Genomic DNA, 26,684 nt, shown 5'->3' on the forward strand with positions numbered 1-26,684 from the left:
ATTTTCCTTTTCATGAAAGGGAGAACATAAAACTTACTAAATACATAGAAAGCACACATCAACTAAGTATTGAGCATATTCAGGAATACAAATATGCAGGAGTATAAATACTTAAGATAAAAATATCCCAAGGTTGCTGGCCATACTGGGTGTGCAGTTATTACGATTTTCCCTTTTGGACTACGTGCAGATTGAAAGCTGAAGTTCCACACACAGCCAGGCATGATTGAAGCTTAATGTTGGCTGCTTTCATGGTGCGTCGAGTCCAAATTATGCTTAGGCACCTACTTGGGAAGTGTTAAGGTTTAATTCCATGTTTCACTGTCCCTTGGATGCAAAGGCAACTGCATTAGCACAGTAGAAAGTGTGCATCAATATAGCTAACAGCCACCCTAAACCCACAATTCCTTCTAGTTTGCTGTCTGATGTGTTAGAATACATTTGCAAAAAGGCTTGTGGATAAGCTGACATCTTTCATGCTGACACAAATTATACCTCAACAGTTAGATGCCAATAAACAGGACAACTGCCCCAGCTTTCCGCATGGTTTTACTTTCTATCTTAATTTTTAAAGGAAGAAGCAGAATATTAAGAAAGACCACAATCAACTTTCACAAAAACGAATAATCCTTTCAAAATTACTTACAGGAGAAGATGGGGGCGGGTACAGAGAGAACACACACTCAGACACTGTATCAGAATAATAGTTTTCACTAACAACTTTATTTCAAGTAATGCATAAGTCATGAAACTACAACAATTTGGGACTTGTCCTACAAATTTCAGTGCTTGTACTTCAGAAGTCTGAAAAAGCAAATTGCATACAAACTGCATTCATTGCCAAATCCAAAACCTATCACGGTGCCTCATTAATGTCCTGTATTATTGCTCCAATTGCTGAGTTATACACTAACACCAAATGGGCCTAAGCATTCTTAATAATGAGCAAAAACTAGGAAGGTCCACAAGTACATTTATCCCATTGCCTTTAAACAAATGAATTACCACAAATGAATTACCCTTTGTGCGACAACGACTTGTACATGCCAAGAAAAATGAATTATTTCGTAAGAGGAACAATATCAAGATTGCCTCCATCAACAGTGAGGAGGCTCAAACCCAAGGAGATGATATTCAAAACTTTGTTACTGACGTTTTTAAAAATAATCCCTTTTTTAAAACTATTATCAGTTCAATGTTATGAGGGCGTGCCAATCAGGGATACTGTTAAATATTTATTTGCTTAAATGTATGGTAATATATTAAAATTATTAAATCATTCTAGGTACCATCTTTTGATTGAAAACAAATGTATTTCATGAAGACTGCGATTTTATATTTAAGCTAAAAGATTTGCCATTTTAAAATCAACAACATACGAAACTGCTGTGAATGAACTACCTTACAGATGGCGCTAATATTTTTATTTAACTGCTTGCTGCCTTTCAGAGAGAGGTTTAGCAGAAGTACTATATCATCTGAAGACTTTTACTTAGGTTATTCTGCTACCTCCTCCCATCTAGCAACTGGGATGACATTATTTTTTCTTCTACATAAATCAGTATCTGACATCTATTTTTTAAATGTCAAATCAATGCAGACCATATTAACCTTAATCCCTACATACCAGCTTCCCCTCTCTCAAACACTGATTGTGCTGTTGTTGCACAGCTCCTCTACAGATCATCAGCATCCAGTTGGTAAATTAGTACAATAATGAACTGGCTGTGTTGACACTATTGGTATGCAGGGGCACAGTGCCATCCCAGGCCATGACCTCTCTCCCTTTTCCTGCTTCCTGGTTTGTCAAAGCAACAACACACACAGCCTAAAGAAAATCTGACAGTTTACCACGGGAAACTTTTTCGGACCTTATCATGTTTATAATAGCAGTGTCCTTCAGACTGGTGTTTTGGTTATTCAGTAGGGTCTAGAAGTTAAGTGCTTAGAGCAAAGTCTGTCCCAAGTCACTTCTTACCTAAAACATATAGATCTGCTATGTCAGTTCCTATTACTACAATCTCCATGCAATTTTATAAACAAGCAGACACTGTCAAGGTCCCAAAGCCTAAGAGCTATGTTTTGAAGGCTCATCGTGCTATCCTTCATTCTACCCATTTATTACTTTCATGTGAGATGACAAGTTAATAAATATGCAGAAATTCTTCTGACTGGTGTGCTACCACACAATTATGCCTTTTGCCCATTTATACCACAAGTAGAGAGTACTGAGAAAATGCTATATGAATATACCCCATGTTTATAAACTGTGCAACACGGCATTTTTAAATCATTCAGTGAGAGTTAATCTACTTAAGCAGTGTGGCAGACTTCTAGAATCTGGACTGTATTACTTCAGAAACAGTGCAGAAGGGTAACCTTTTTGAATAGCAGTGTGTGCTCCCCGCCCCCTCAAAAAAAAAACAATGGTTCTACCATGTTACATATTTAAAGGAGGCTTGCTTTCATATTGCATGTTTAGGTATCATCATCATCATCATCGTCATCGTCATCGTCATTATTATTTGTCTCCTCTTTTCAAAAGCCACATGTTAAATTCCTAATCATCCATCTGTCTGGTGCAACACAGTAGATAAACAAGTTTTACAGGAAATAGTAACAATCCCCATGAAGGTATCATAGACACAGCAACAAACAAAAAGGAGTCATTTTGAAATACATTATGACATTATGTAGGCAACTGAGCAACATCCAAAACATTGGCAAGGGAGAAAAAAATTAAACATCAAGTAAGAAGGAATTAAGTCACAGTGTTGTGTTGAAAACTATACCTTCATCTTGTAGCACCTTTAAGAAAAGTAAAGTCAGGCACCAGAATATTCCATAATTAAAACTTAACTTACAATCAGATGTAAAGTTTATTGAAAAGGCACAGATGAAAAAAAAAGGATATTCAATCCAACGGCATCAGATAATCTAAAACATCTCAGTATATGAATACTATTTACACACTTACAATCTATTCACTACCAAAATTCATCAGGGCGTATGTACTTCACATAAGAGTCCTGATGTGAAGTTATGCAATACTCACTATAATACATGAAAATATCAGATCTACCCAAGTTAAGAAAATCACAGATATTTACAGCATTGGTTTTTTATCTGATGTTTTCATAGCTACACACACAGGTAATCCAAATTTCTTCAAGTTGGAAGAGCAGATAATGCAGACATTGTATTTACTAACATCAGAGCAAATAATACACAGTAATATAGCTTACTGCAATGGCAGTTTAAATATCTGCTGATATTTAAATCCGTGGAATTATGACAGGGAACATTTCTATACAAATTCAGTATCAATGGCTTCCTAGTAATTCATCTGGTTATTTAAATAAACAGATAAAAGGCTATAAATTAAGTAGAGGTTTCACTTTTATGGCCTCCTAGGTTTTTCTTTTCTGTTTTCTAATTAAAATAGTATAGGAACACAGATGGGAGGAACAACCAAAAAATATTATCAGAAGGTATTGGAAAGAGCCATTGAAGGTATCAATACTGCAGAAAAGCTAGGGGACAAAATCCTTAAGTCCTTCACTATCGTTACACAACATAAAGAGCAATATTAAATATCCCAAGAACACACAAGTGATAGTGGGTTTTTTTAAAAAACAAACAAACCAACCCGCAATTCAGACTTCTGCACACACAAATCCGCAGAAATTCAGAGTGTCTGACATGCAGCAAGTATTGGTTACAGAATGCCAAGTGTTAATTTAGAAATAAGACTTCAGTTTTAAATTTTCTTTTTTAAAAAATCAGGTGCTTATTGTGCAAACACACACAGTGTTATGTATCCAAAAATAAAGAGGTTTATGCTCATGGGGCAAGCAGAACAAGATATATTTAGTGGCTGCATGGTCATAGTAAATTACTATCTTCCTACAAGAGAAAGAGACCAGTGGTAGTGCCTTTTGAACAACTGAAATAAAAAAATCAACCAAGCTGGTTGTGTCTAGCTGGAACTGAAAATTCATTCAGTTTAAAGTTGTTGATAAAAATATTCCGGGGTCTATATTACAAGAATTTACGTCCATTTTTTAACACAAGACATTTCCATCACTGTAACAGATGCTGAATATATTTCATTCACTCTAAAAATGTAAGGACAAACAATTCATGTCATACAGTTCAGTATCTCCTAATATTATCAAAAATTCAGAGCAAAGGGTTCATTTAACAACCCATACAGAATTTAAATATTGCTAGTGTTTCATGTTTACTCAGAGACGACAAAACTTTCTTCAAAAGTTTCAGTTTTTAGTGTATATGGTCAAAATTGGTACAAAGGTGGTAAACAAAGCGCACTTGTCAGTGCTCGAGATCAATTCTGTGCATATTTAAAAGTGTAGAACTGGAACAAGTTAATGCACTGAACTGCAGAAAGTATAAATTAATGCTGTACTATACTATGGAACCATCTTTGCTTTGTGCTGGAATCATCACAGGAATTGCTCCCATTCTACTTAGATTAGGTGCAGCTACCTTTGGTGGTTGAAAATTTGGATTCTGAGGAGAAGTATGCTCAAAGTATTCACTTGGTACTTTGTTGTATTGAGTCTTGGCATATCCATCCATATTGGAAGGAGACATTGAACCCAAAGAAGAGCGATTACTCCCTATATAGCTTCGGGCTGTTGAACCACGACTCTTCGGAGGAGGAACGTCCTCTCTGAAAAATTAAGCAGATTTTTAAAATTACTTAAGAGTCTTGTAGGAAGGAAAACCCAAACACTTAGAAACATCCCTATCCATATTGACTTGGTACCATTTATTTCAATGAAACATTGCCTCAAGGCCCCCCTCTGCCTATCCTGGCACCTGAGGTCTGTAGGGAAAGTGGTCTTTAAGGTATTTGGGGCTTTAAGCACCATCCTGAGCACCTGAATTGGACCCAGCAATGAACTGCCAACTAGTATAGCTATTTCAAAACAGGGGTTATATGGGATATAAACAGAAGCCTAGCCAAAAGTCTGGCTGCTGCATTTTGGACCAATCAGTTTCCAAGTTGCCTTCAAGTACAGTTCCATACAATCTGGAAGTTACCAGAGCATGGAGTACAGGAGCAAAGTTATCTCTGTCCAGAAGGGACCAGAGTTGGCAAACCAGCCAGAGGTGAAAAAAGGAACTCCTAGCCACCAAATCCACTTGAGCCTGCAATGATCCAACAGCACTTCCAAGCTGTGAACCTGCCCCTTCTAGGGGAGGGCAACTCTGTCCAGGCAGGCCATCTCCCGACCTCCTGCACATGAGAACTTGGAACACACAACACCCGTCTTTTCAGGATTCAGCTTCAGTTTATTGGCCCACATCCAGCATATCCCCTCATCCAAGCACCAATCTAACACCACAACTAGACCAAAGAGACAGAGCTGGGAGTCAACTGCATATTGATGACAATTCTAATATCCTGATGACAACTCCCAGAGGTTTTGCAAAAGATGCGTAATAGCATGGGATGGGGGGCCAAGATTGAACCCCGCAGGATCCAACAGGACAACTCCCATGGCACTAAATAGTAGCCTCTCATGATTACTTTCTGAAAATGGCCCTGGAGATAAGAGTGGAACCACTGAAACAGTGCGCCAACCTTCTGAGACACTTCAGAAGGATACTGTGGTCAACAGTACTGAAAGCTACCAGGAAATTGAAGAAAACAAGCAGAGTTCCACTCTCCCCATCTCTCCCCCAATAAATGTAATCAACCAGGGAGACCAAGGCAGTTTCAGTGCCATGACCAAACCTGAACTCAAGATTGGAATGGATTTAAATAATCAACTTCTTCCAAGCATGCCTGAATCTGGACCACCACCACCTTCTTGAGCACCTTGCCCAGGAAGGGGGTATTTGCCACTGGGTGATAATTGTCCAGGGATATCTTCTTAAGGAGAGGGAGCACCACTGCTTCCTTCAAGGCAGAAGATAACTCTCCAATCCCCAGTGAAGATTAAGCACCCTCTGGATCCACCCAGTCAACCCCTACAGCTTGTCCACATCATCCTCAAGCTGCAACTACCTAAACTGATCCAGTATAGATGGAGAAGTTGTTACAGCAGGCCTTCAATGGTGTCAAAGCAAGGCTCTCTTGGTCAGGTAACTCTGCAATGGTGTGTTGGATGGATACTTGTGAATGCAATGATGGCCAAGAAACTTTCTTTGCCGCCACCACTAAATAGCTGAAGCATGAAATACTATACCAGGTACTTGATCTAAGGAATGACTACACATTTATGAAACTGCCTCTTAGGGGCCAACTTTGGCACATACACTACATAGTCTCCCCTGCATTTAAAGGATGTTTGTATAGATTAAGCAAGGTGGTGATTTTTTAGTGAAATAGTTCAAATTGGTAGTTTATGTACTACTTTCCACAGGGCAAGTTGTTAGGATATTTTAGTCTTATAAACCCTATACACACTATTTTATATATTTAATATTCTTTAAATTGTTTGTATAAGTTATAAGTAACTTTGAGCTTTCAAACTGAGGGCAGGACAAGGGAAAAATATGTAGTCAAAGAAGTACATGAGTAGATGTCAACGTTTCTGGTATTTCATGCATATGCCTTTGTCAAAACATTTTGTAAAATTGACAATTAAATTTTTGAGCTCATGCCTAGTTTCTCATGCCAGAATGACACACCTTATATCATGATGCACTTCTTTTTCGTATTTCTTCTCTCTTTGTTTCTTGCAGCAACAGAAGATGATAAAAGCTAATAAACAGAGTCCTAAAAGAGTCCCTATTACAGCTCCAGCAATGGTTCCAGCTCTATTCACCGCTAAAACAAATAGAACAATGATGTATGAGATGGCAGGAATTAATTTTTCAGTTTAATGATAAAGCTTTACCAAATTATTATTTCTATGTTTTTGCTTTCAAAACATAATACTTACGAGGGGTGACATTCAGCACAAGAGAACACTCATCTGCGCCAACTCTGTTGGAAGCTACACATTTGTATGTGCCAGAGGAAGCCCGAGAAGCATTTTTAATCAAAAGATCACCTGTATCTGAATCTGTAAATATATATATACATATAAACTTAATTAGAATTTGTCAAAAGTAGCATCGGTAGGAAGAATCAATAAAGCATGGATTTATGTTCTTACGTGTTTAACTTTTGACTGTGCATATTACTTACACAAAATAATTCAGCACAGCTAAGGTGCAGAAGAAGTTTGGTTTCCAAACATATTCAGAGACACTCACTCTGCCAACTCACTCACCCCATTCCTATTAGGAATAGTCTTGGGGCTGCTGCTATAATCACCCTCCAAATCAAGATGAAGTAGCTATGAGGTACCAAACTGATTAGCAACCAAATCTGCTACTGCTATTTAGATGTTTACTAGCTATAACTTAAACTGACTTTTCATAAGGTGTCTGGAAAAACTCCTGCCTCCACATATTTACTCACCCATTTAATCTAGGTTGATCTAGGAGATTTGGGTTTTTCTACCTTGCCTGGATAAGCTTCATAGTATTACAAGAGGATACTATTTTCTTCCAAGCTTTTTTATAATTCACATTATTAGTATTATCCAATGAAAATTTCTATTAAAATTAATTAACTGACTGCTGAGAACAGCCTGCTTTTATAGTTTTATTAATAGGAAAAATTAACAAAATATTTAAGGAACTGGGACACTGTTTCCCAACCTTAGGGCCAGGAACCCCCAAGGGATCCATGGGTAACGCTGCTCCAAGTCTGCAGTTGGATGATTTCCTATGCTGCTGTACCTCTTTGCAGCAACATTCCCAAGAGTGCCACGTTATCCCTGAGGAGACTGTGACCGCTGGAAACTGTGGGAACATGGTTCAACAGCACTGGTCTATGCCTTCTCTACTTTCTTTTGTTGCTGTGAGGTGTACTTGGGAAAACCTGGTGGCAAGTTGCAAGAACGTAGCAGAGGCATGTTGCATTTGGCGTTTTCGGGCCTTTTATGATGCACAACACTTAGGGTTTATTGTAGAAGGTGAAATACACCGTTGTAGAGGGCTGTAGACCCTCAATTTAATTTTAGTGATCTCCATGCTGTGGACTTTCTGCCTACTAATTATTGGCTGCATTTGAGTTCCTCAGTTACGGCAGCAGTGGAGATTACTTTTGGTGCTTTATTAAAGAATAAAATTTGCTGATTTGGGGGAGTTTTCTGTCTTAGAGATCATTTGGGCATCAGACCTTTTAGGGTTGCCTGCTGTTCTGAGCAGCATTTGCTGCTCATGCCTGCCACCTTATTAAAAAAACAAAACAAATAAAACTATAAATGAAATAGAATCTAATTAACTGCATATATAAGTAGATTTACTTACAGTGATTAGGAAACTTACCGAAGAATACAAGAGAGTCATGATTCTATAAATTGCCATATATAGAATTATATACATATAATGTATATAATGTATACATTATATACATATAATGTATACATATAATGTATACATATAATTATATACATATAATGTATACATATATACAATTAAAGTTTTCTTTATAATTCTTTTGGGTATTACTCAGAAATAAATTTTTGGTTCAATTTGATTGTTTAGTTATGTTGTTGATCACTGGGTGTGCTGGGGAAATAAATAATTTTATCTTGTGTCTTTCATACCTTTTTGAATGTATTCATTGGGTTCATCAAGGGGCATATTGGAGAAATAAATGAATTTATAGATAAATTGATATGCAATACCTTTTGGAATTAATTGCTTAGGTTTTGATTTGTGGGTACACTGAGGAAATAAATAAACAAATCCTTGCTGCTTTCTTTGATTTTGGCACATTTGCATTTTCTTTTAAAAATGCTACTGTGTTCATACTTTTTTTGCTCATTATTCATTATACGACTTAAAGTTGCATAAAATTACAACAATTAGCATGTGGGGGACCATTAATTTTTTGAGGTTAAAAAAGCATCCTCATAAAGGTTGGAAATCACTGCAGTAAAATGCATGATAGAAATCATTTTTGTGCCCTTCCACCATTCAGATTCTGTTCTTGGACTGAGTAAAGTAAAGTTCGCAAACCGGGACACCACGTTTTGCAGAGTTCGTAAACTGAATCATTCATAAACAGCACTGTTCTTAAACCAAAGTACCACTGTATAACTCTTCTTTTCGGCAAGTTCCAGAGCTCACCAGGGGGCATTTTTTTTTTTACTACCTTCATGGCCCAAGGAAACATCTCTGGAAAATTCTTTAAAGAAACTCAGCAGAGCAGACTCAATTTTTTAAAAATCAACTCTTTAAAATTCAAAGCTCTGCTTGTAATTAGTTTAGCATTTGAAGTTAGAAGGGAACAGACACTCGTGTTCAAATATGAAAAAGACAGTAATAATATAGAAGCATACTCAGTGATGATCTGTCCGGAAGTCCTTCTTTACCCATCTTCCCCCAGTGGTAGCTTATAACGGGAGTGCCTCCTTGGGATTTACATTTCAGAGTAACATCAGTTCCAATCTCCTGCGATCCTTCGACATAGCATTTGGTCTTTTGAGGTTTTTCTATTAAAAGAATATTATTGTACTATGAATGCAAACTTAGAACTATGTACTCATTAAATGGTATATGTAGCCGCAACATAAACTATACACACATCACAGACATTTTAGACACATATTTTATTTTCTTTCAAATATCAGTAGTTTGCCAACAAATTGTTACTACAATTTCAAAAAGATTAAGCTACTTCTTCCATGAGACCAACTACAGAGCCATTTCTTAGCATATCACACCACATATTTGTCCCACCCACCAGTTTGTACTATGTCTTGCTTCGAAATGTAACAAACTTATGGTCATTGTGCCCTTTAATCTGAAATATGGCATGCAAAATGCTTTATTTCCTGGCCCAGCTAATGCAAGATAATAAGGGGGCTGATTTAAATACTGTCCATCTAACAACTCCTCTTTACCGTGCTTAGACTGCGGCCTTTTAAACTGTGTGGGAGGGGTGGTGGTATAGTTCTGTTTGTTTTAATACTATAAACTGCCCTATGATCCTCGGATGAAGGATGATATATAAATTATATGAATTAAAATAAATACTAGCAAATCTCCAACTATTCATCCAATACTTACAGCCACTTTATAAAATCAGATAAAAAGTAATATTAATTGTATGCATGCCCACCTAGGAGTTCGAAAGCACATCAAAGTGCAAATAGATAAATAGGTACCGCTCCGGCGGGAAGGTAAACGGCGTTTCCGTGTGCTGCTCTGGTTCACCAGAAGCGGCTTAGTCATGCTGGCCACATGACCCGGAAGCTGTACACTGGCTTCCTCGGCCAATAAAGCGAGATGAACGTCGCAACCCCAGAGTCGGCCACGACTGGACCTAATGGTCAGGGGTCCCTTTACCTTTAATAACTCACTAAAGCAGGGCAACCTGCAGCTCAGAATTTTGGAAGCCCTCTGCAAGCAAAGAGTTATCTATTCCCCCTATTCCGCAGACTGCTGAAAAGGGATGAAAGCGGGGGGGGGGCGGACACACCTACTTTTGGCCCCATTTCCACATGCTGCTGCTGCAGCCTTGCCCCCTGCCAACATGCAGCCAACACATATCTCCAAGCAAATACAGCTCTCAACAGAAAAGAGTGTCACGAGCCTGCACTATGTACAGTTTATGCAATTGCAAAACTAGAAATATCTTACCAAGTACAATCAGCTGAACTCTGTGGGTCTGCATATCAGGAGCCTTCTTCACTTTACACTGGTACGTGCCACTATCAGCCGGCTGTAAGTTCAGGATATCAATACTCGCATCTCCATCAGCTGGGTTCTGATTAACAAACTGTACCCGCCCAGCCATATGATACTTATCATAAACCGTGGCCTGACTGTACATAATTACCTGAAAGGAAAAGAGACAGATGACTATCTTGTATATGAGTTATCACAGTTGGAAGGGACCACTAGGGTCATCTAGTCCAACCCCCTACAATGCAGGAGTGTTTCGCCTAACATGGGGCTCAAACCTATAACCCTGAGATTAAGAGTCTCATGCTCTACAGTTATGTATGTTCTATCCAATATGATTTCGATTTTTCCCAGTAGTAAATAAATATGTCCTAGAACTATTTTCTGGAAGGACATTAGGTTAAACATTTGAATTCTTAGTCTCAGCTTTGGGCTCACCTACGTTCAAAATGGAAGTGAAACATATGGAAGACCTAGGAGTTTAATAAAGGTTTTCACTTACTGGTTGCTCCTTTTTTGGCTCCAAGACAACCCATTCAATGTCAAGTAGTCCTTCATCTCCTGCTGCAAGAGTATACTGGCAGAGCAAAGTAACCTTCTCTCCTAGAGCCTTTGTTACCATCGTCTGTTCAGTTGATGTTATTGTTACGCCCTCAGTGAGATCTAGAAGCAAACCAAAATTGTAACACCTTAGAAGTTTTAAAAAGTATGAAAATATATTGTATGCACAACTTTGAAAATAGGAATAGCTTCTCTCTCTTTTAGACATCTAAATAAACCACGTGACTTGGAACCAACTATTGCAAACCTCTTGCATTTCTATGTATTGCAAGGTACAAAGGAAACAGTGATTACATTAGCTGTTTGCCCTTAGGGACTAAAACATTACTCATATCTTTTGAAGAATTTTTTATGTTAAATAGATGTTGCATACCTTTTTCATTACTCTGCTATACTTAAAGGCCAGTGCAACGCTGTGCAGGCTAAAGCAAGTAGGACTGAATTCTACAACCACGGTACCTGCATAATGATGTAACAGTATACTATCTACCTCCTTTTATCACAGCAAAAGTAGTTTCCATTTTACAATAATGGTTTACAATCTAAGAGACACGCTATAAAATTAAGGGACGAGGAAGGCAAAGTTGAGCACTTTCATTGCAATAACTTCATGGAGTCATTCTGAGCAGCCATAAATCTCTCTCTGTTAAGTTGTGGGTGAATATATCAGACGACACAGCAATTCTTCAAATAGCTCTTGTTTATTCACAGGCCAGAAAAGAACTGAACTGAAGGGTTCAGCCAGCCTGCTTATATAGAGCTCCACTAGAACGCAACAGTAACCATTTTCTGTAACTACCCAATCACTGAATGTCACTTTCAATCTCTTATTTGCATATGTGGACCTGAGTGAAAACTATCTACAGTATCCCCCTGCTGGCCCAGGGTGAGAACTTCAGTACATAACACTCTCTCTGTGTTATTACTGAACTACCCCCTCTCCCACGAAAATGGGGGGGGGCGTAAGTTGGTAATGTCAAACGTTGAGACTCCCATGTGTCCAAATTCAGACAATAATCTAGTATTGACATATTGGCCCAATTCACATGGTAAACCAGTTATGTGGACATGCTGTATGCACTGCTATTTGCACTTCAATTCCTCCCCTGCTGGAAATGAAACAAGCCACAGTCTGGCTTGTCATCATGTGCGAACACGGACTTATCATTAGTTTCTCCCCCCAAAACAAACCTAGCTTAGAAAAAAACCACAAGCTCATGTTTTCATTCATGAAAAGGTGAGATTCTGGCTTGTTTCTTTTACAGCACAGCAGGAGCAGGAGAGGAGTGAAGTGTGGACTTTTGGACAGTGGTACATGCAGCTTCTTCACATTAAACCATCGTTTCTTTTAACTATGGCTTAATGTAACACGAGAAACAGGCCACTGTTTGATAAACAATTCACTAGAATCAGGAAACGTTTACTTCATTCCTCCTATTTTTCACAAGTTATATAATTTTAAGTGTAGGACTATCAACATATGACTGCTATTTCTCAGTGAATTCATATGACATTTCTCACATCGTTCTTCAAAAGAGAACACAGTAAATCTACAGTCATATCATGAAGTTCCATTTTCAGACAAAGACAGCTTAATTTTAAACAACTGTGTAGTTTAGCATTTTCATAAAATCCCAAATGAGTTTTCAGATCTAATGCTTTTGGCAGCCTTTTCTGCTTCATCTCCTCCTGGAACATCAGCATAATCCTCAGTTGCATGCTATACTCAGAAGGACAATAAATTTCTGACACACACATTTCTGACACAAGCAAATGATTACAACATCTGCATAATGGCCAAAGAACTTTTTCAGAGATAGTTAAGTAAAGACCAAGAGAAATGTTTGTACAAATTTGGGGATTCTAAATAAGAATATATGTTCTCAACTCTAAAAAAAAAGTGAAAAGTAGTTTTCAAAATTATTCCATATAAATGGTGAGGTGTGTTCTGCAATGCTTAAAAAAGAAACAAACTTGTTCCTATACTGTTTTTTGCTACCAATTAGATTTTTATGACAGATTTCTACTGTTTTTACATTAACATCCAAGTAACAAAGGATAAGTCACGCAAGAATTGCTATACCACCATACACTACTAGAGTTATTAAATGCCACTAATCCATAACATATGCTGTAACATATAGATTTATATTTAAAACAGATTTTTGTTTGTCCAATACTGTTTTCTACAAAGGTATGACAAGATAGGAAATAAAACATAAACACAGATATATTGCCAGAAATATCTGGGATAAAAGCCCTTTTAGATATATATAGAAATCTTATTCCCCTCCCCTCCCCTCAAATTTATCCAACATTCCAACATGAAATTCTTCCATAATGTTTTGGTGGTACCGTGGTGCTCTTCTCATTCTCTCGGACAGCTCACATGAGCTTTCACATGTATGGAAGTGTGGGTTTTCTGTAGACAGAATGTGTTACTTGGACATGAAATGTAATCTTGCAGTTCTAAAGCTCCCTCATGCAATGTTAGAGCTGAACGGGATGCACATCTTAGAAAGATGCAAGCGCAAACACCAAATCCATTTTCTTGGTTTTGTGCCAGAGCTGTGGTTCAACTCATGCTTATAATGCAACGATCAATACGCCCGGTGCTGCAGAAGCACTAGGGTCACAATGAAGAATTCACCAGGCTCTGTTTTCAGTCTACATGATTTACAGAAGTGTCATATGAACACCAATGTAGGGCAATTTTCAAGGTAAGTGATGCATTGACTTTCCCTATAGACTTCATCTTCCTACTGTTGCAGCAATAGAACTGCTGGCACAATTCCAAAGCTAAGCAGGGTCCTGTATGTTTTCAACTTGGATGGAGAACCACATGTTAAGATTCCTGCACTGCAGGGGGTTGGACTACGTGACTCTCGGGGTCCCTTCTAACTTTATAATTCTAATAGCTATATAGGAAACAGCCTTTACCAACCTAGTGCCCTCCAGAAGTTTTGGACTACAACTCTCACTACCCCAGTCAGAGCAGTTATGTTGGCTAGGGCTGATGGGTTTGTAGTCCAAAACAACTGGAGGGCACCACACTGGGCTAGATATACGAGCAGACCAGGTAGACATGAAAAGCATACCACCACAAGAGCTTTCACACTAGTTTCCTTCATGTAAAATTAGGGTACTACTTAATTACTAAAAAGTAAAATATTCAGAGAACTACATTCTAATACAGGCAACAGCCAATCTGTGTGGAGGTTGCATTCCAGGCCAATGCGTGCAACAACAGAGCACACATAAGACCACCCCACCTCCTTTTCCAGTTCGCCGTGATGTACACATGCACAGACGTGCATCAGACAGTTGTTGCCTGTAATTAACTCAAGCTCATAGTCTACACTACAAATGTCTATTTCTTTTCTTAAGCTAGCATGGACAGAACCAAACTGTGTTGTTTTCAGCATCTTCATAGATCTTTAAAGTCAAGATAGCAATAAATAAATCAAACACATAATTAAAACTGAAATTTCATGTATAAGTTTTGGGAGGAATCCAACGTTGGAAGAGAAGAATTACTTATGCAAGAAGACTTCACCTTCTGCAACCCAATGGGGATCTCCAAAATCTGCTTCAGAGAGCCCACACTTACCCCAGCAACCTTCCAAGGCAGACACTGAAAACCTGCTACTGGGCAGAGGCAAGGAAAGTCAAATCCTACTACATGAGCTGTTGTCTATTTTACTTGGAAAATTATACATTGTTTGATGTATGTCCTTACCAGGGACTATACATTGTTTGATGCAGTCCTTACCAGTACAGTCCTCACAGTAAATTATGTCATAGCAAATACTTTTTAACACGTTACTTCACAGCACAGCTTTAATGTTTTCTGCAGTTGAACAGATATACTCCTGGTTCTCATATAAAAAAAATAAAACTATAAATATATAAATAAAAATATATCTCCATTATTAAAAACTAGTGTGTTCACAGCATTTTCTGAACAAATACAGAATCTAATTTAATTAAAAGTTAACCAAACATTTCTCCTAGCAACAAACAGTTGATGGCCTTGCTCTACTGAGACACATTTATCAAATTCAGAAAACATTTGTTTTCTTTCAGCTGCAGTAAAAGAGAGCACCAGCCAGTCAGTCCTGTGGTCAAAAGAATTATCAACAGAATGAGGGAGCCTATGGCATCAGCGTTATTTGTTATCTCACCAGTTGCTGACATGTGCAGCAATGCATGTTTGCCAACTTGACTGTTTGATGCAACACTCTGGCCCCTGTGCACTGACTTCACATTCTCTTGTGGTTCTAAGATTTAGTTTGTGCTGCAGTGCATGAAATTCAACGTCATATTTGTAACACAACACAACACAACTTGAGAACAGTGTGACTGGTGCTTTGCTGCCCCGGCCATTTTTTGTCCTGCCCCTAGAATGTCACGGCCTTTCCTGAGTTTTGGAGTGTAGGGCTCGGCAATATAGCAATATATCGTCCAAAACTGATTTGAAGTCCCTGTCTTGATGCTGACAAGTCTTGCATCAAGGTGGAGGAGTTCATTGCTTGAAATGGTACTTTGCTGGTACTCTTGAGATGCATTTGAAATAGTACATTGCTGTGCCTCTACTGGAAAGGAAAAGTCTGTCTTATCTCCCATTAGGACACTTACAAATTGGAGTAATTATGGGTTGTCCAGAAAGAATGGAGGACTCTGATATTCACAAGGTTTCTCTGGATTGTGGGAAAAGTAATGTCTTTCATGCACCCTACTGCAAGACATGCAGTTCGCAGCACAACCTAAGTTTTTAATAAAATTTCTCACCAAAGACTCTTGAATAATTAACAAAAAGAAGTGCTACTTTACACTGTGCACAGTACAACTATGGAATTCACTCCTACAAGATGAGGTGGTGGCCACCAACTAAAAGAGAATTAGACATAATCATGGAGGTTTGGGTGATCTGTGGCTACTAATCATGACTTCAAGGATAAGCAGTTGCTAGAAATCATGAGTGCTATTGTGCTCATTTTCTGGCTTGTGAACAGACACAATGAGAACAGGCAGCTAGACTAGAAGGACCTTTGGTCTGATCTAGCAGGGCTTTTACCCATTTTCATTTGTTGTACTATGTGGAGCTGCCCTTGAAATGATTGCAGCTAGTGCATAAGGAAGGCAGCTGCTGGAGGTCTAATAGGCCTAACAACTTGGGACCGTGGAATGACAGTGCTGGGAGACCTGCACTGTCTGCCTTTTCTTATGGAGCCCTATTAAAAGTGATGGTTTTGACATATAAAAAAGCCCTGAACAGCTTAGGACCAAATTACCTGAGTGAATGTGTTTCCCATACTGTACTGCTGGTGCTTTGAGAATCAATTGGAGGAACCCCCTTTTTCTGTAATCTGCAGGTCTAGGAGTTGACAGGGGCTTTCTCAGAAACGACAACTTTATTACAGAACATCCTCCATCCTGGGGTTTTGACTGCCACTGATATCATCTGACTGTAGGCACCAGCTGAAAACCTCCTTTCACTAAGCTTTTAAAGGTATTTTTGAAGATACTGGCCAGCACTGTAGAATGGATAAATGGAGTGGGTTTCCCAAAAAAAATGAAATTGATACTTTACATACATTATGAAGTAACCTGGGATGGATGATTAGATATAATATACTTCTGTGTGACCATGCTTTTATTTCCATCCCTTCTTGGCTGAAAAAGTAAATATAGTAGCCAAACAGAATCCAGGTACCTATTGTGCCACTTGGGAGAGACTGAAGATGTTTCTAAGGCAACTCTCTTAACAGCAGTTCCCAAGGACATATGACACCTCTATGAGGAGGAGGATTGTATTGCAGTTATGTTAAATATAGTTGCAGCTCCCAAAGAGAGTCTCTGTATTTGTTAAGCAACCTGACAGGTAAAGAGAAGATTTTTTTTTAGTTTAGCTGCAAATGTAAACTTCTGCAGATGAGCAAAACTTTCCTTGACAGCGTAGTTCTTGAAATCCTAGGTACTCACACTTTTCAGCAGAATAGTAAAAAACAAAGGCCCAATTGTGGAAGTACTTGGAATAGGATAATAATAATCATTATCGTCCTTATTATTAATGCTAAGAGACGGCTTTCCCAAACAGCCCCTTTTTGTGGTTGCTGGTTTGAGTTTCTTTTGGTCTCAGATTGCGGTTTTGTTATTTTTACCTTTGTTTTTGGGCCAGCCAAGAGCAGCCAGGTGAGAGGGAAGGAGGAAGGGACTCAGAGAGATGGGAAGGAGTATACAGAGTGGCGTTCGCATGAAAGGGGGGCACCCCCACTCTAGAATTAAGTGGGCAAGACTGGGAGGGGACAGCCAAGCCAAACCTGCAGCAGAGGTTGGGAAGTTCTCCTCCTAGTATCCTTTCTGCAACGCACCAGGGAACAGTTCCAGACTGTGTGCTGCCATTGCCTCCTGTCCACACTCCCCTCCCTCATCAGCTGACCTGCCTTCTCCCCATTCTCTGACAGCCATGGGGGGGGGGGCTTTGCTTCTGTGGTACTGCACGAACAAGCTGGCTCGCAGTAGCTGAAGACTCTGCATGTCGCTACCGTGCAAGCCAACTGCCCCATGTTGCAGTGCAAGCTGTAGCAGTTCCAATTGGGCAGTAACAGCCACTTTACTAGAGTGTCATGCAGGGCGACATTTCTCTCCTCCCACACCTTAAAAAAAATAGATACCTAACAAAGCCCTATTATCATTAAGTAGAGAATGTTACACATGGAAAATTAGGACAAGGAAAGGGATGATGATGATAACGACCTAAAAAAGGTATTTTAGCTGCATGACCCTGCCCTTAGGAAGTATGCATTTATTCATTTATGGAATTGGTGGAGGCAGTAAGTGTGGGCATTTGGAGATCAGTGGTGGCCAGCATAAGTCTTTGCTTCAATGTGAATTCTAACCATATGTGAAACTCTTTTGACGGCATCCACACTGTCAAGAGTTTTCTGGCACTGAGCATATCATTAGTGGAATCATGAGCATAGGACAAAATACTAGAGAAATGTTAGGCTACCTCAATCATATTTTATAGAAATCCATGCTACAATCCTTAAAACAATCCTACATAGGAAATGGTCTGCACTTAAGGGAGCTAACCGAGCATCACTTGATATTTGCTACCTTTTTGGAAGCAGAAAGGACATGGCAATGAGCCCAGCTTTGGCTGGGGAGGGCGGGATATAAATAAATTATTATTATCATCATCATCATCATCATTATAGGATTGGTCAATAGGTGATAGTAGTGGTAGTGGTAGTGGTAGTAGTAGTAGTAGTAGTAGTAATTATTTATACCCCACCCTTCTGGCTGGGTTTCCCCAGCAGCTCTGGGCGGTTTCCAACAAAAGATTAAAAATATATTAAAAACTTCCCTAAACAGAGCTGCTTCCAGATGTCTTCTAAACGTCAGATAGTTGTTTATTTCTTTGACTTCTGATGGGACGGCGTTCCACAGGGTGGGCACCACTAACGAGAAGGTAACTACTATACATACAAGCTTCTTGCACCCAGAAAAGAAGGGAGCTGCGGTATCAGTTAAATAAGGAGAAAATAGATCTCCATCCGTGGATGTTTTAGTCAATTGTTGGCGAGACAGTGCTAACAAACTCCACTGCTGCTATTTCTGATCTAAAACTTCCAGTCAACTAAAGTTCCTAGTCTTCTTCCTGAGTAGTTTCTCCTCAGTAAATCTTCAATACCAGTAGTTCCCAACTTTCTCCCCACCACCACCACTTGAAAATTGCTGAGGGTCTTTGGTGGACCACTTAATGATTTTTCTGGTTGTTGTAAACATTAATAATGTGCTGTGTTAGAAGCTGTTATGTACACTGGAACCTTGGTTCTCGAACTTAATCTGTTCTATGAGTCCATTTGACTCCTGAAACCATTTGAAAACCAAGGTGCGGCTTCCGATTGGCTGCAGGAGCTTCTTGCACTCAAGTGGAAGCCGCGTCGGACACTCGGCTTCCCAAAATCATTAGAAAACCAGAACACTTACTTCCGGGTTTTTGGCGTTTGGGACCCAAAACGTACAAGTACAAAGGCGTTCGAGAACCAAGGTACAACTGTATTCTGATTCCTCCTTTTATTTTGTATATATTGTATTTTATTGTATTACAATTTGAACTCAGTGTGCGGCTCGCAGGTTCTGTGTCAAAGTACTCTTGCAGCCCAACCCACCTGGCCTGAGAGGCTGGACTGTCCTAGAGAAGACTATGTTGTAGTCACACCGGCCAGCTCCTATATAGGTGTTGCCACAAACCTTTGCCACTACAGATTGGCTGCCCAGTGCCTGCCTAGAAAACACTACCTAGAAAGTGGTTAACAATGAGAGAGCAGAACTACACGGTAGCTAGTTAACATCCTACCCACATCTTTGGAAAACCAGTAAACATTTGCTGGGCTGGGCATTTGCAGTGAGAATGGTAGGAAGCAGAAAGCTTATGCACCTCCTTCCATCTCCACACCACTGCAACTGCCAACCCTGTCACTGCTTTGATGTTACAAGAAAACACAGAATTAAGACCACCACATTTCCCTTTGTAATATATAATTACTTCCAGAGACCTCTAGAGACTATTACTGAGGGAAATGAAAGGAAGTTTCTAAAACATAGAACACTCAATAAAAACTCTCAATTAGAGAGGGAAGACAAACTCTAAAACAAAACCTTGCAGCGTCTTTTCGTTATTTTAGACACATAAGGCTAGAACAAAATTCAAAAACGAATAAAATATTTAGCTATCAGATACTTAAGACATGTTATGCCTGCCAGACAAGAACTGCAAAAATGGGAATTTTAGCATTCTTCCTTAATTAACAAATAATGAAATTAAAAATTAAGACACAAAGATTGGTGAACAGTTTGTGTACATCTTAATTTTTTAAAAATTATTATTGCTGAGAAATGTGTTTTTTCCGTCTGAAAACTGTGTGCACATTTTAGTTTGAATGTCTAGGATTAATCACATGGGATCAGATCTGATTTGCACTGCATTATCTGTACAGGCCCAAAGTTAAGACTGAAAGCCTGAGGACAGGGACTGTCTTGTTGGGTTTAACTAAATGATCTGTAAGCTGCTCGGGAAGTCTTAGCTTATGGGCAGGATAAAAATCCTTTAAATAATTAAAGTGAAGCCAACAATCATTCAATCCAGCAATTCACAACTTTTTAGTAGGCACAATCTGTCTTCACATATATCCTTCCTCCCACAAAAAGAAGGTTCCTTGCCAATCACAACCACCTGTAACTGACAGGTGCTTTGGCCGCAAGTGAGCCGCATTGTAGTAGAAGTGGAATGCTTTGCACTTCCTGGGAGACACCCTTTCACCACCAATGGACTATCCTGTTCATTTCCACGCATTGAAATGCTCTAGGGACTCTTACTAGGGACTAGTAAGAAGGATGCAGAACAAGAATCCGTGCAACATGTGGTCGAGCCATCAACTGTGGAAATCAGAAATCAAATGTGGTTAAGATACTGAGAGCCATTGCATTAAACAGATGTAACAAGGAAAATTACAAAGCCTGCTCTGACTTACTTTAACTGTTTATTAGGTGTTCCCAATTTGATTTCTTTCTAATATATAAGGTTCTGCACATTAACTCACCTGCTTGCTACTAGCAACCACCCTCCCACATCTGAAGAGCATCTCTATAAATGTGAACTGTGTGAAAAAACGCTTCATGCAAAGCCCTACTTTACACCAAGTAACCCACACTGTGGAGAGGCCGTACGTGTACCAAGTATGTGGGGAGAAAGGCTTCTGTTACAAGGAAAAGCTTGCTGAACATGGAAGAACCCACACTGGAGTGAGGCCTTATAAATGCTCAGAACGAGGGCAGAACTTAAATTACAGCAGCAGCCTTCAAGCACACTAGAGAACCCACATAGGGGAGAGGCCATACGAATGCTCGGACTGTGGCAAGAGGTATACTTTTCATTCCAACCTTAGTGTGCATCAAAGAACCAACACTAAACAGAAGCCTTTTAAATGCTCAGAATGTGGACAGAGCTTCTATTGAAGAACAGCCTTAAAGTGTATTAGAGAAGACATACAAGGGAAAATCCACACAAGTGCTCAGACTGAGGTAGGGGGTATAGTTCTCAATCAAACCTTGTTAGACATCAACTCATCCACATCAAGGAGAGGCCTTATAAATGCTTGGAATGTGAGCAGGGCTTCCAGAGCAGCACACAGCTTATTGCACACCACAGAACCCATGAAGTGGAGAGGACATAAGAACGCTCAGACTGCGACAAGGGATTTACTTCTCCATTTGATCTTATTAAACATAAAAGAATGCACACTGAAGTAAGACCTTACAAATGCTCAGAATTTGGCCTTTTAAATGTGTTGCGTGAGGAGGGGTTATTGATTTGCTTTTGTTTTTATTATGTATTTTAATGTTGTGATCTGCCCTGTGATCTTCAGATGAAGGGCGGTATACAAATTTAATCAATATAAATCTATCAATCAATCAATCCCTGCTTTTCCATTCATGAGACATTAACTACCCTGCCCTTTTCTCCCCATAAACGTTTAATGAGCAAAAGCTGTGAGTTCTGTCCCACCTCTGGGTTTTGTAGTAAGTAAAAAAACAGAAAACAAACTACTCCTTTCCCCTCCCCTTATATCCCCAGCTTTAGTTACTATAGGATTTTGCAGCTTTTCTTACTATAGGATTACCAACATTTCCTGTTCCACCACAGAGAATTGGGAGGAAGAAAAGGAGTCATGGATTCACTCCCTTTCCCCATTAGACATTTGCAGAAGCTGGCAGTGCCAGAACCCATTTCTCCATTTGCAAAAGTCTAGCAGAAGAGCAAGCAAGCACTTGCTCTTCCTAAATGTATCTGCAAATTCCAAAGGTCTGTTACAGGGAGAGTTCTATGAAGATTACAAACAATAATTTAACTAGTAATCCAAGTCAAAATTTGCAAACCTTCAACTGTACAACCCTGTTTTCAATTCTGAAAATTCTTAATTACCAGCTAACAAACTATAAACTAGTGGTCAGTGTTATTATATGCCTTCATTGTTACATGAGGAATTATGATGATTAAGTTTCAGTGCAGCACTTGATGAGCAACCTAAGTTATCTGTGTATGGTATAATTCTGTGACAATTGGGAAAGAAATCCATTTCTGAACCATCTATTTTATAAGTACTAGTTTTCCGGATAAAATGAAAGCATTTGTTGACATCAGACCAAAGTTAAAATAGTATTGCCTTATAAATGAGATTTAATCAATCGTCACTTTTATTACCACACAGTAAAAACAGGTGTCTGATTCTAGGCTGCTATTTAAGGAAAAACGTAAAAGGCGGATCTACACGGATCCTCGTGAATTCATATGATTTTTTCATTCAAATTAAATAAAACCACCATGATACTGTAGACCATGTCTTACTCTGTAGAAAGCATCAAAAAAATCACGCATCCACTGTTTCGGGGGGGCGCAGGGGCGCAAAAACATGGTTAAAAAACACGGATCCTCATGGATCCTCATGATTTTTCCACTAGATCAGCCCAAACTCACCATCAGATCAAAGATCATGGCCATGGGCACAGCATCCACCACAAAAATCACGGATCCACGGCTTCCTGGCGAAACCGTGGCCCAAAAACGTGGTTTTGAAGCACGGATCTTCATGGATCCACACGCTTTTTGAATCGGGCCAACCCAAACTCACCGTCAAATCACACATCATTCCCAGGGGCACAGCATCCACCACAAAAATCACGGATCCACGGCTTCCTGTTCATACCGTGGCCCAAAAACGTGGTTCCGGACCACGGATCCTCATGGATCTTCATGCTTTTTGCATTGGGCCACCCCAAACACACTGTCAAATCACACATCATAGCCAGGAGCACAGCCTGCACCACAAAAATCACGGACCCACGGCTTCCTGGCCACTCCATGGCCCAAAAACGTGGTTTTCAAGCACGGATCCTCATGGATCCTCACGCTTTTTGCACTAGATCAGCCCAAAGTCACCGTCAAATCACACATGATTTGCAGGGGCACAGCATCCACCACAAAAATCACAGATCCACGGCTTCCTGGCCACTCCATGGCGCAAAAACGTGGTTTTCAAGCACGGATCCTCATGGATCCTCACGCTTTTTGCATTGGGACAATCCAAACTCACTGTCAAATCACACATCGTGTCCAGGGGCACAGCATCCACCACAAAAAACTGAGATCCACGGTTATCTGGCAGTGGCATGGCCCAAAAACGTGGTTTTCAAGCACGGATCCTCATGGATCCTCACACTTTTTGCACAAGACCAGCCCAAAGTCACCATCAGATCAAACATCATGGCCATGGGCACAGCATCCACCAGAAAAATAACGGATCCACGGCTTCCTGGCCATACCGTGGCCCAAAAACGTGGTTTTGAAGCATGGATCCTCATGGATCCTCATGATTTTTGCACAAGACCAGCCCAAAGTCACCATCAGATCAAATATCATGGCCAGGGGCACAGCATCCACCACAAAAATCACGGATCCACGGCTTCCTGGCCATACCGTGGCCCAAAAACGTGGTTCCGGACCACGGATCCTCATGGATCTTCATGCTTTTTGCATCGGGCCACCCCAAACACACTGTCAAATCACACATCATAGCCAGGAGCACAGCCTGCACCACAAAAATCATGGACCCACGACTTCCTGGTAAATCCATGGCCCGAAAACGTGGTTTTGAAGCACGGATCCTCATGGATCCTCACGCTTTTTGCATAGAGCTACCCTAAACTCACTGTCATGTCACACATCATGTCCAGGGGCACAGCCTGCACCACAGAAAACTCAGATCCACGGTCATCTGGCAACGGCATGGCCCAAAAACGTGGTTTCGAAGCATGGATCCTCATGGATCCTCATGATTTTTGCACTAGATCAGCCCAAAGTCAGCATCAGATCAAACATCATGGCCAGGGGCACAACATCCACCACAAAAATCACGGATCCACGGCTTCCTGGTCAGACCACAGCCCAAAAACGTGGTTTTGAAGCATGGATCCTCATGGATCCTCACACTTTTCGTATTGGGCGAACCGAAACTCGCTGTCAAATCACACAACATGTCCAGGGGCACAGCCTGCACCACAGAAAACTCAGATCCATCGCTTCCTGGCAACACCATGGACCAAAAACGTGGTTTTGAAGCACAGATCCTCATGGATCCTCACGCTTTTTGCACTAGATCAGCCCAAACTCACCATCAAATCACACATCATGGCCAGGGGCACAGCCTGCACCACCAAAATCACGGATCCATGGCTTCCTGGCCACTCCATGGCTCAAAAACATGGTTTTGAAGCACGGATCCTCATGGATCCTCACGCTTTTTGCATTGGGGAACCCCAAATTCACCCTTTATTAACATATCTTGTACATAACCACAGATCTGACCACAAACATCATGGATCTACTGCTTCATGGCCCTGGCCAGATGCTACCCTGGATATATTGGCCAATTTTTAGGTGGGTGTGCTGGGATGGAGGAAACGTAGTCGGCTGAATCTCTATCCTTTAAAGATGGGCGTAAAATGGCTGGGCCAGAATAATTTCAGTTTGGTTTGCCAGCTCCCAGCTCTTCATGGGGCGCAATAGTCACCTGTAGCTGCCATCAGGAGTCCCTGTGTGATCCTGGATGCTTCTGTCTCTATGGAGGCATTGGTCACAAATGTAGCCAAACTTGAATTTTCGAATCTATGTCAGGTTAGGCAATCGGTACCGTACCTGTCCCTTTCCAACCTAGCCATGGTGATCCATGCAGTAGTCACCTGCATACAGTGGTACCTCGCAAGACGAATGCCTCGCAAGACGGAAAACTCGGAAGACGAAAGGGTTTTTGGTTTTTTGAGCTGCTTTGCAAGACAATTTTCCCTATGGTCTTGCTTTGCAAGACGGAAACATCTTGCAAGTTTGTTTCCTTTTTCTTAACACCGTTAATACAGTTGCGACTTGACTTCGAGGAGCAACTCGTAGCACGCGGTGTGGTAGCCTTTTTTGAGGTTTTTGAAGACTTTGGTGATTTTTGAAGCTTTTCCAAAACTTTTCCGACACCGTGCTTCGCAAGACGAAAAAAAATCGCAAGACGACAAAACTCGCGGAACAAATTAATTTCATCTTGCGAGGCACCACTCTACTAGACTACTTTAACTTGCTGTACACCTGAGCCGGGGAGTGCAGGGTATAAATGTGTGAGAGAGAGAATGAGAGAGAGAGAGAGAGAGAGAGAGAGAGAGAGAGAGAGAGAGAGATGCAGGGCTACCCTTGAGACTGCTCCAGAAACTCCAAATGGTCTAAAATGCAGATGCATGAGTTCTTACTTGGACTTTGTGGAGAGCCCACATTCAGTTGGTTGTTCATCAGCTGGATTGTCTCCAGGTGGAGTATCAAATCAGGTTCAATGTTTTGGTGCTAATCTTTAAAGCCCTAAACAGTCTGTGACCTTTCTTATCTGTGGGAATTATCTTCCAATACATCCCCATGAGTGTGACGCTCATCTAACAACAACCTACTGGTGGTCCCTGGCCCAAAACATATCCAGCTGTCCTCAACCAGAGCCAGAGCCTTTTTGGTGGAACACTTTGTCTAATGAGACCAGGGCTCAGTGCAATCTATCTCAGTTCTCTCACTTGTCATGGTGAGTGGGCTTGCACATTCCTATGACCCTTGTGAGCGAAGCCGTTGGGAATCTCGTACTCCCAGCAGGGTCACCCAAGGTGGTAAGGTCAAAGAAAATTAAATATGCTCAGAGTCCTGTAGTGATTTCATGCTCTTTATTGCAGCTTGTAAAACAGTGACTGAATTTCCCCCAAAACCTCAGGCTTTTATATACATTATTTACACAATGAGTCCCGTCTGACTGGCTGATTCTGCTTCCCTCCTGGAGCCTGATTGGTCTTTTCATGCAAGCCAGTCAGTTCTTGCATTCTAGGATCCTACTTGCCTATTGTTCTAGGATCCAAGCTTAGTACATAACAGGGAAGGAGCTAGACAAAGAATGATCCAAGAAGTCCTCAACGGCAGAACAGACGGGTGATAACAAGCAGTGTGTTACAACGGCTGTGAAGGCAGATGAAGGCTGCAGCAGATAGGATCCACCAGTTCGTCGTGACTACTCATGCCATCAGAACAGAGCCCTACTGCGAAGACTGTGCGTTGGTCAGTGTGCACTGATCTACACACATTAAACAAATTCACGCACAGGCATCTTCCAAAAACCCAACCCAACCCCCCAAAACCCTCCCCCCATGGCGATCACTAAATGGCTACGGGGGCAGGAATGTGAAGCCCCTAGTCATGAACCGACACATGGGCGTTCAGTCGTTCTGACTCAAGGAATGAGGCAGTTGAGCAGCTCAGCAGC

At 40.5% G+C, this 26,684-nt stretch overlaps 1 protein-coding gene and 1 long non-coding RNA gene across 3 annotated transcripts in view; one reads left to right on the forward strand and one right to left on the reverse strand.

The window, feature by feature from the left end:
* LOC310761462 overlaps window positions 1–6,882 on the forward strand; it is a 37,112-nt gene extending 30,230 nt beyond the window's left edge. The window contains exon 2 of the long non-coding RNA XR_014547509.1: window positions 6,721–6,882. This is a non-coding gene — a long non-coding RNA (uncharacterized lncRNA). The remainder of the gene's footprint in view (window positions 1–6,720) is intronic.
* The window catches only part of CXADR (CXADR cell adhesion molecule), a 45,453-nt gene that overhangs the window by 7,601 nt on the left and 11,168 nt on the right, over window positions 1–26,684 (reverse strand). The window contains exons 2-7 of one of the 2 annotated variants that reach the window (XM_083611310.1): window positions 11,228–11,388; window positions 10,681–10,879; window positions 9,378–9,530; window positions 6,921–7,043; window positions 6,667–6,805; window positions 4,510–4,696 (exon numbers count right to left, since the gene is read on the reverse strand). In XM_083611310.1, coding sequence (XP_083467436.1) covers window positions 4,510–4,696; window positions 6,667–6,805; window positions 6,921–7,043; window positions 9,378–9,530; window positions 10,681–10,879; window positions 11,228–11,388 — 962 coding nt within the window. Of the gene's footprint in view, window positions 1–701; window positions 4,697–6,666; window positions 6,806–6,920; window positions 7,044–9,377; window positions 9,531–10,680; window positions 10,880–11,227; window positions 11,389–26,684 lie in introns of those variants that run through there. The other variant, XM_083611309.1, reaches the window with a different exon arrangement.

Source organism: Podarcis filfolensis, assembly GCF_964270895.1.
Source record: "Podarcis filfolensis genome assembly, chromosome: 4".
Lineage (NCBI taxonomy): Eukaryota > Metazoa > Chordata > Lepidosauria > Squamata > Lacertidae > Podarcis > Podarcis filfolensis.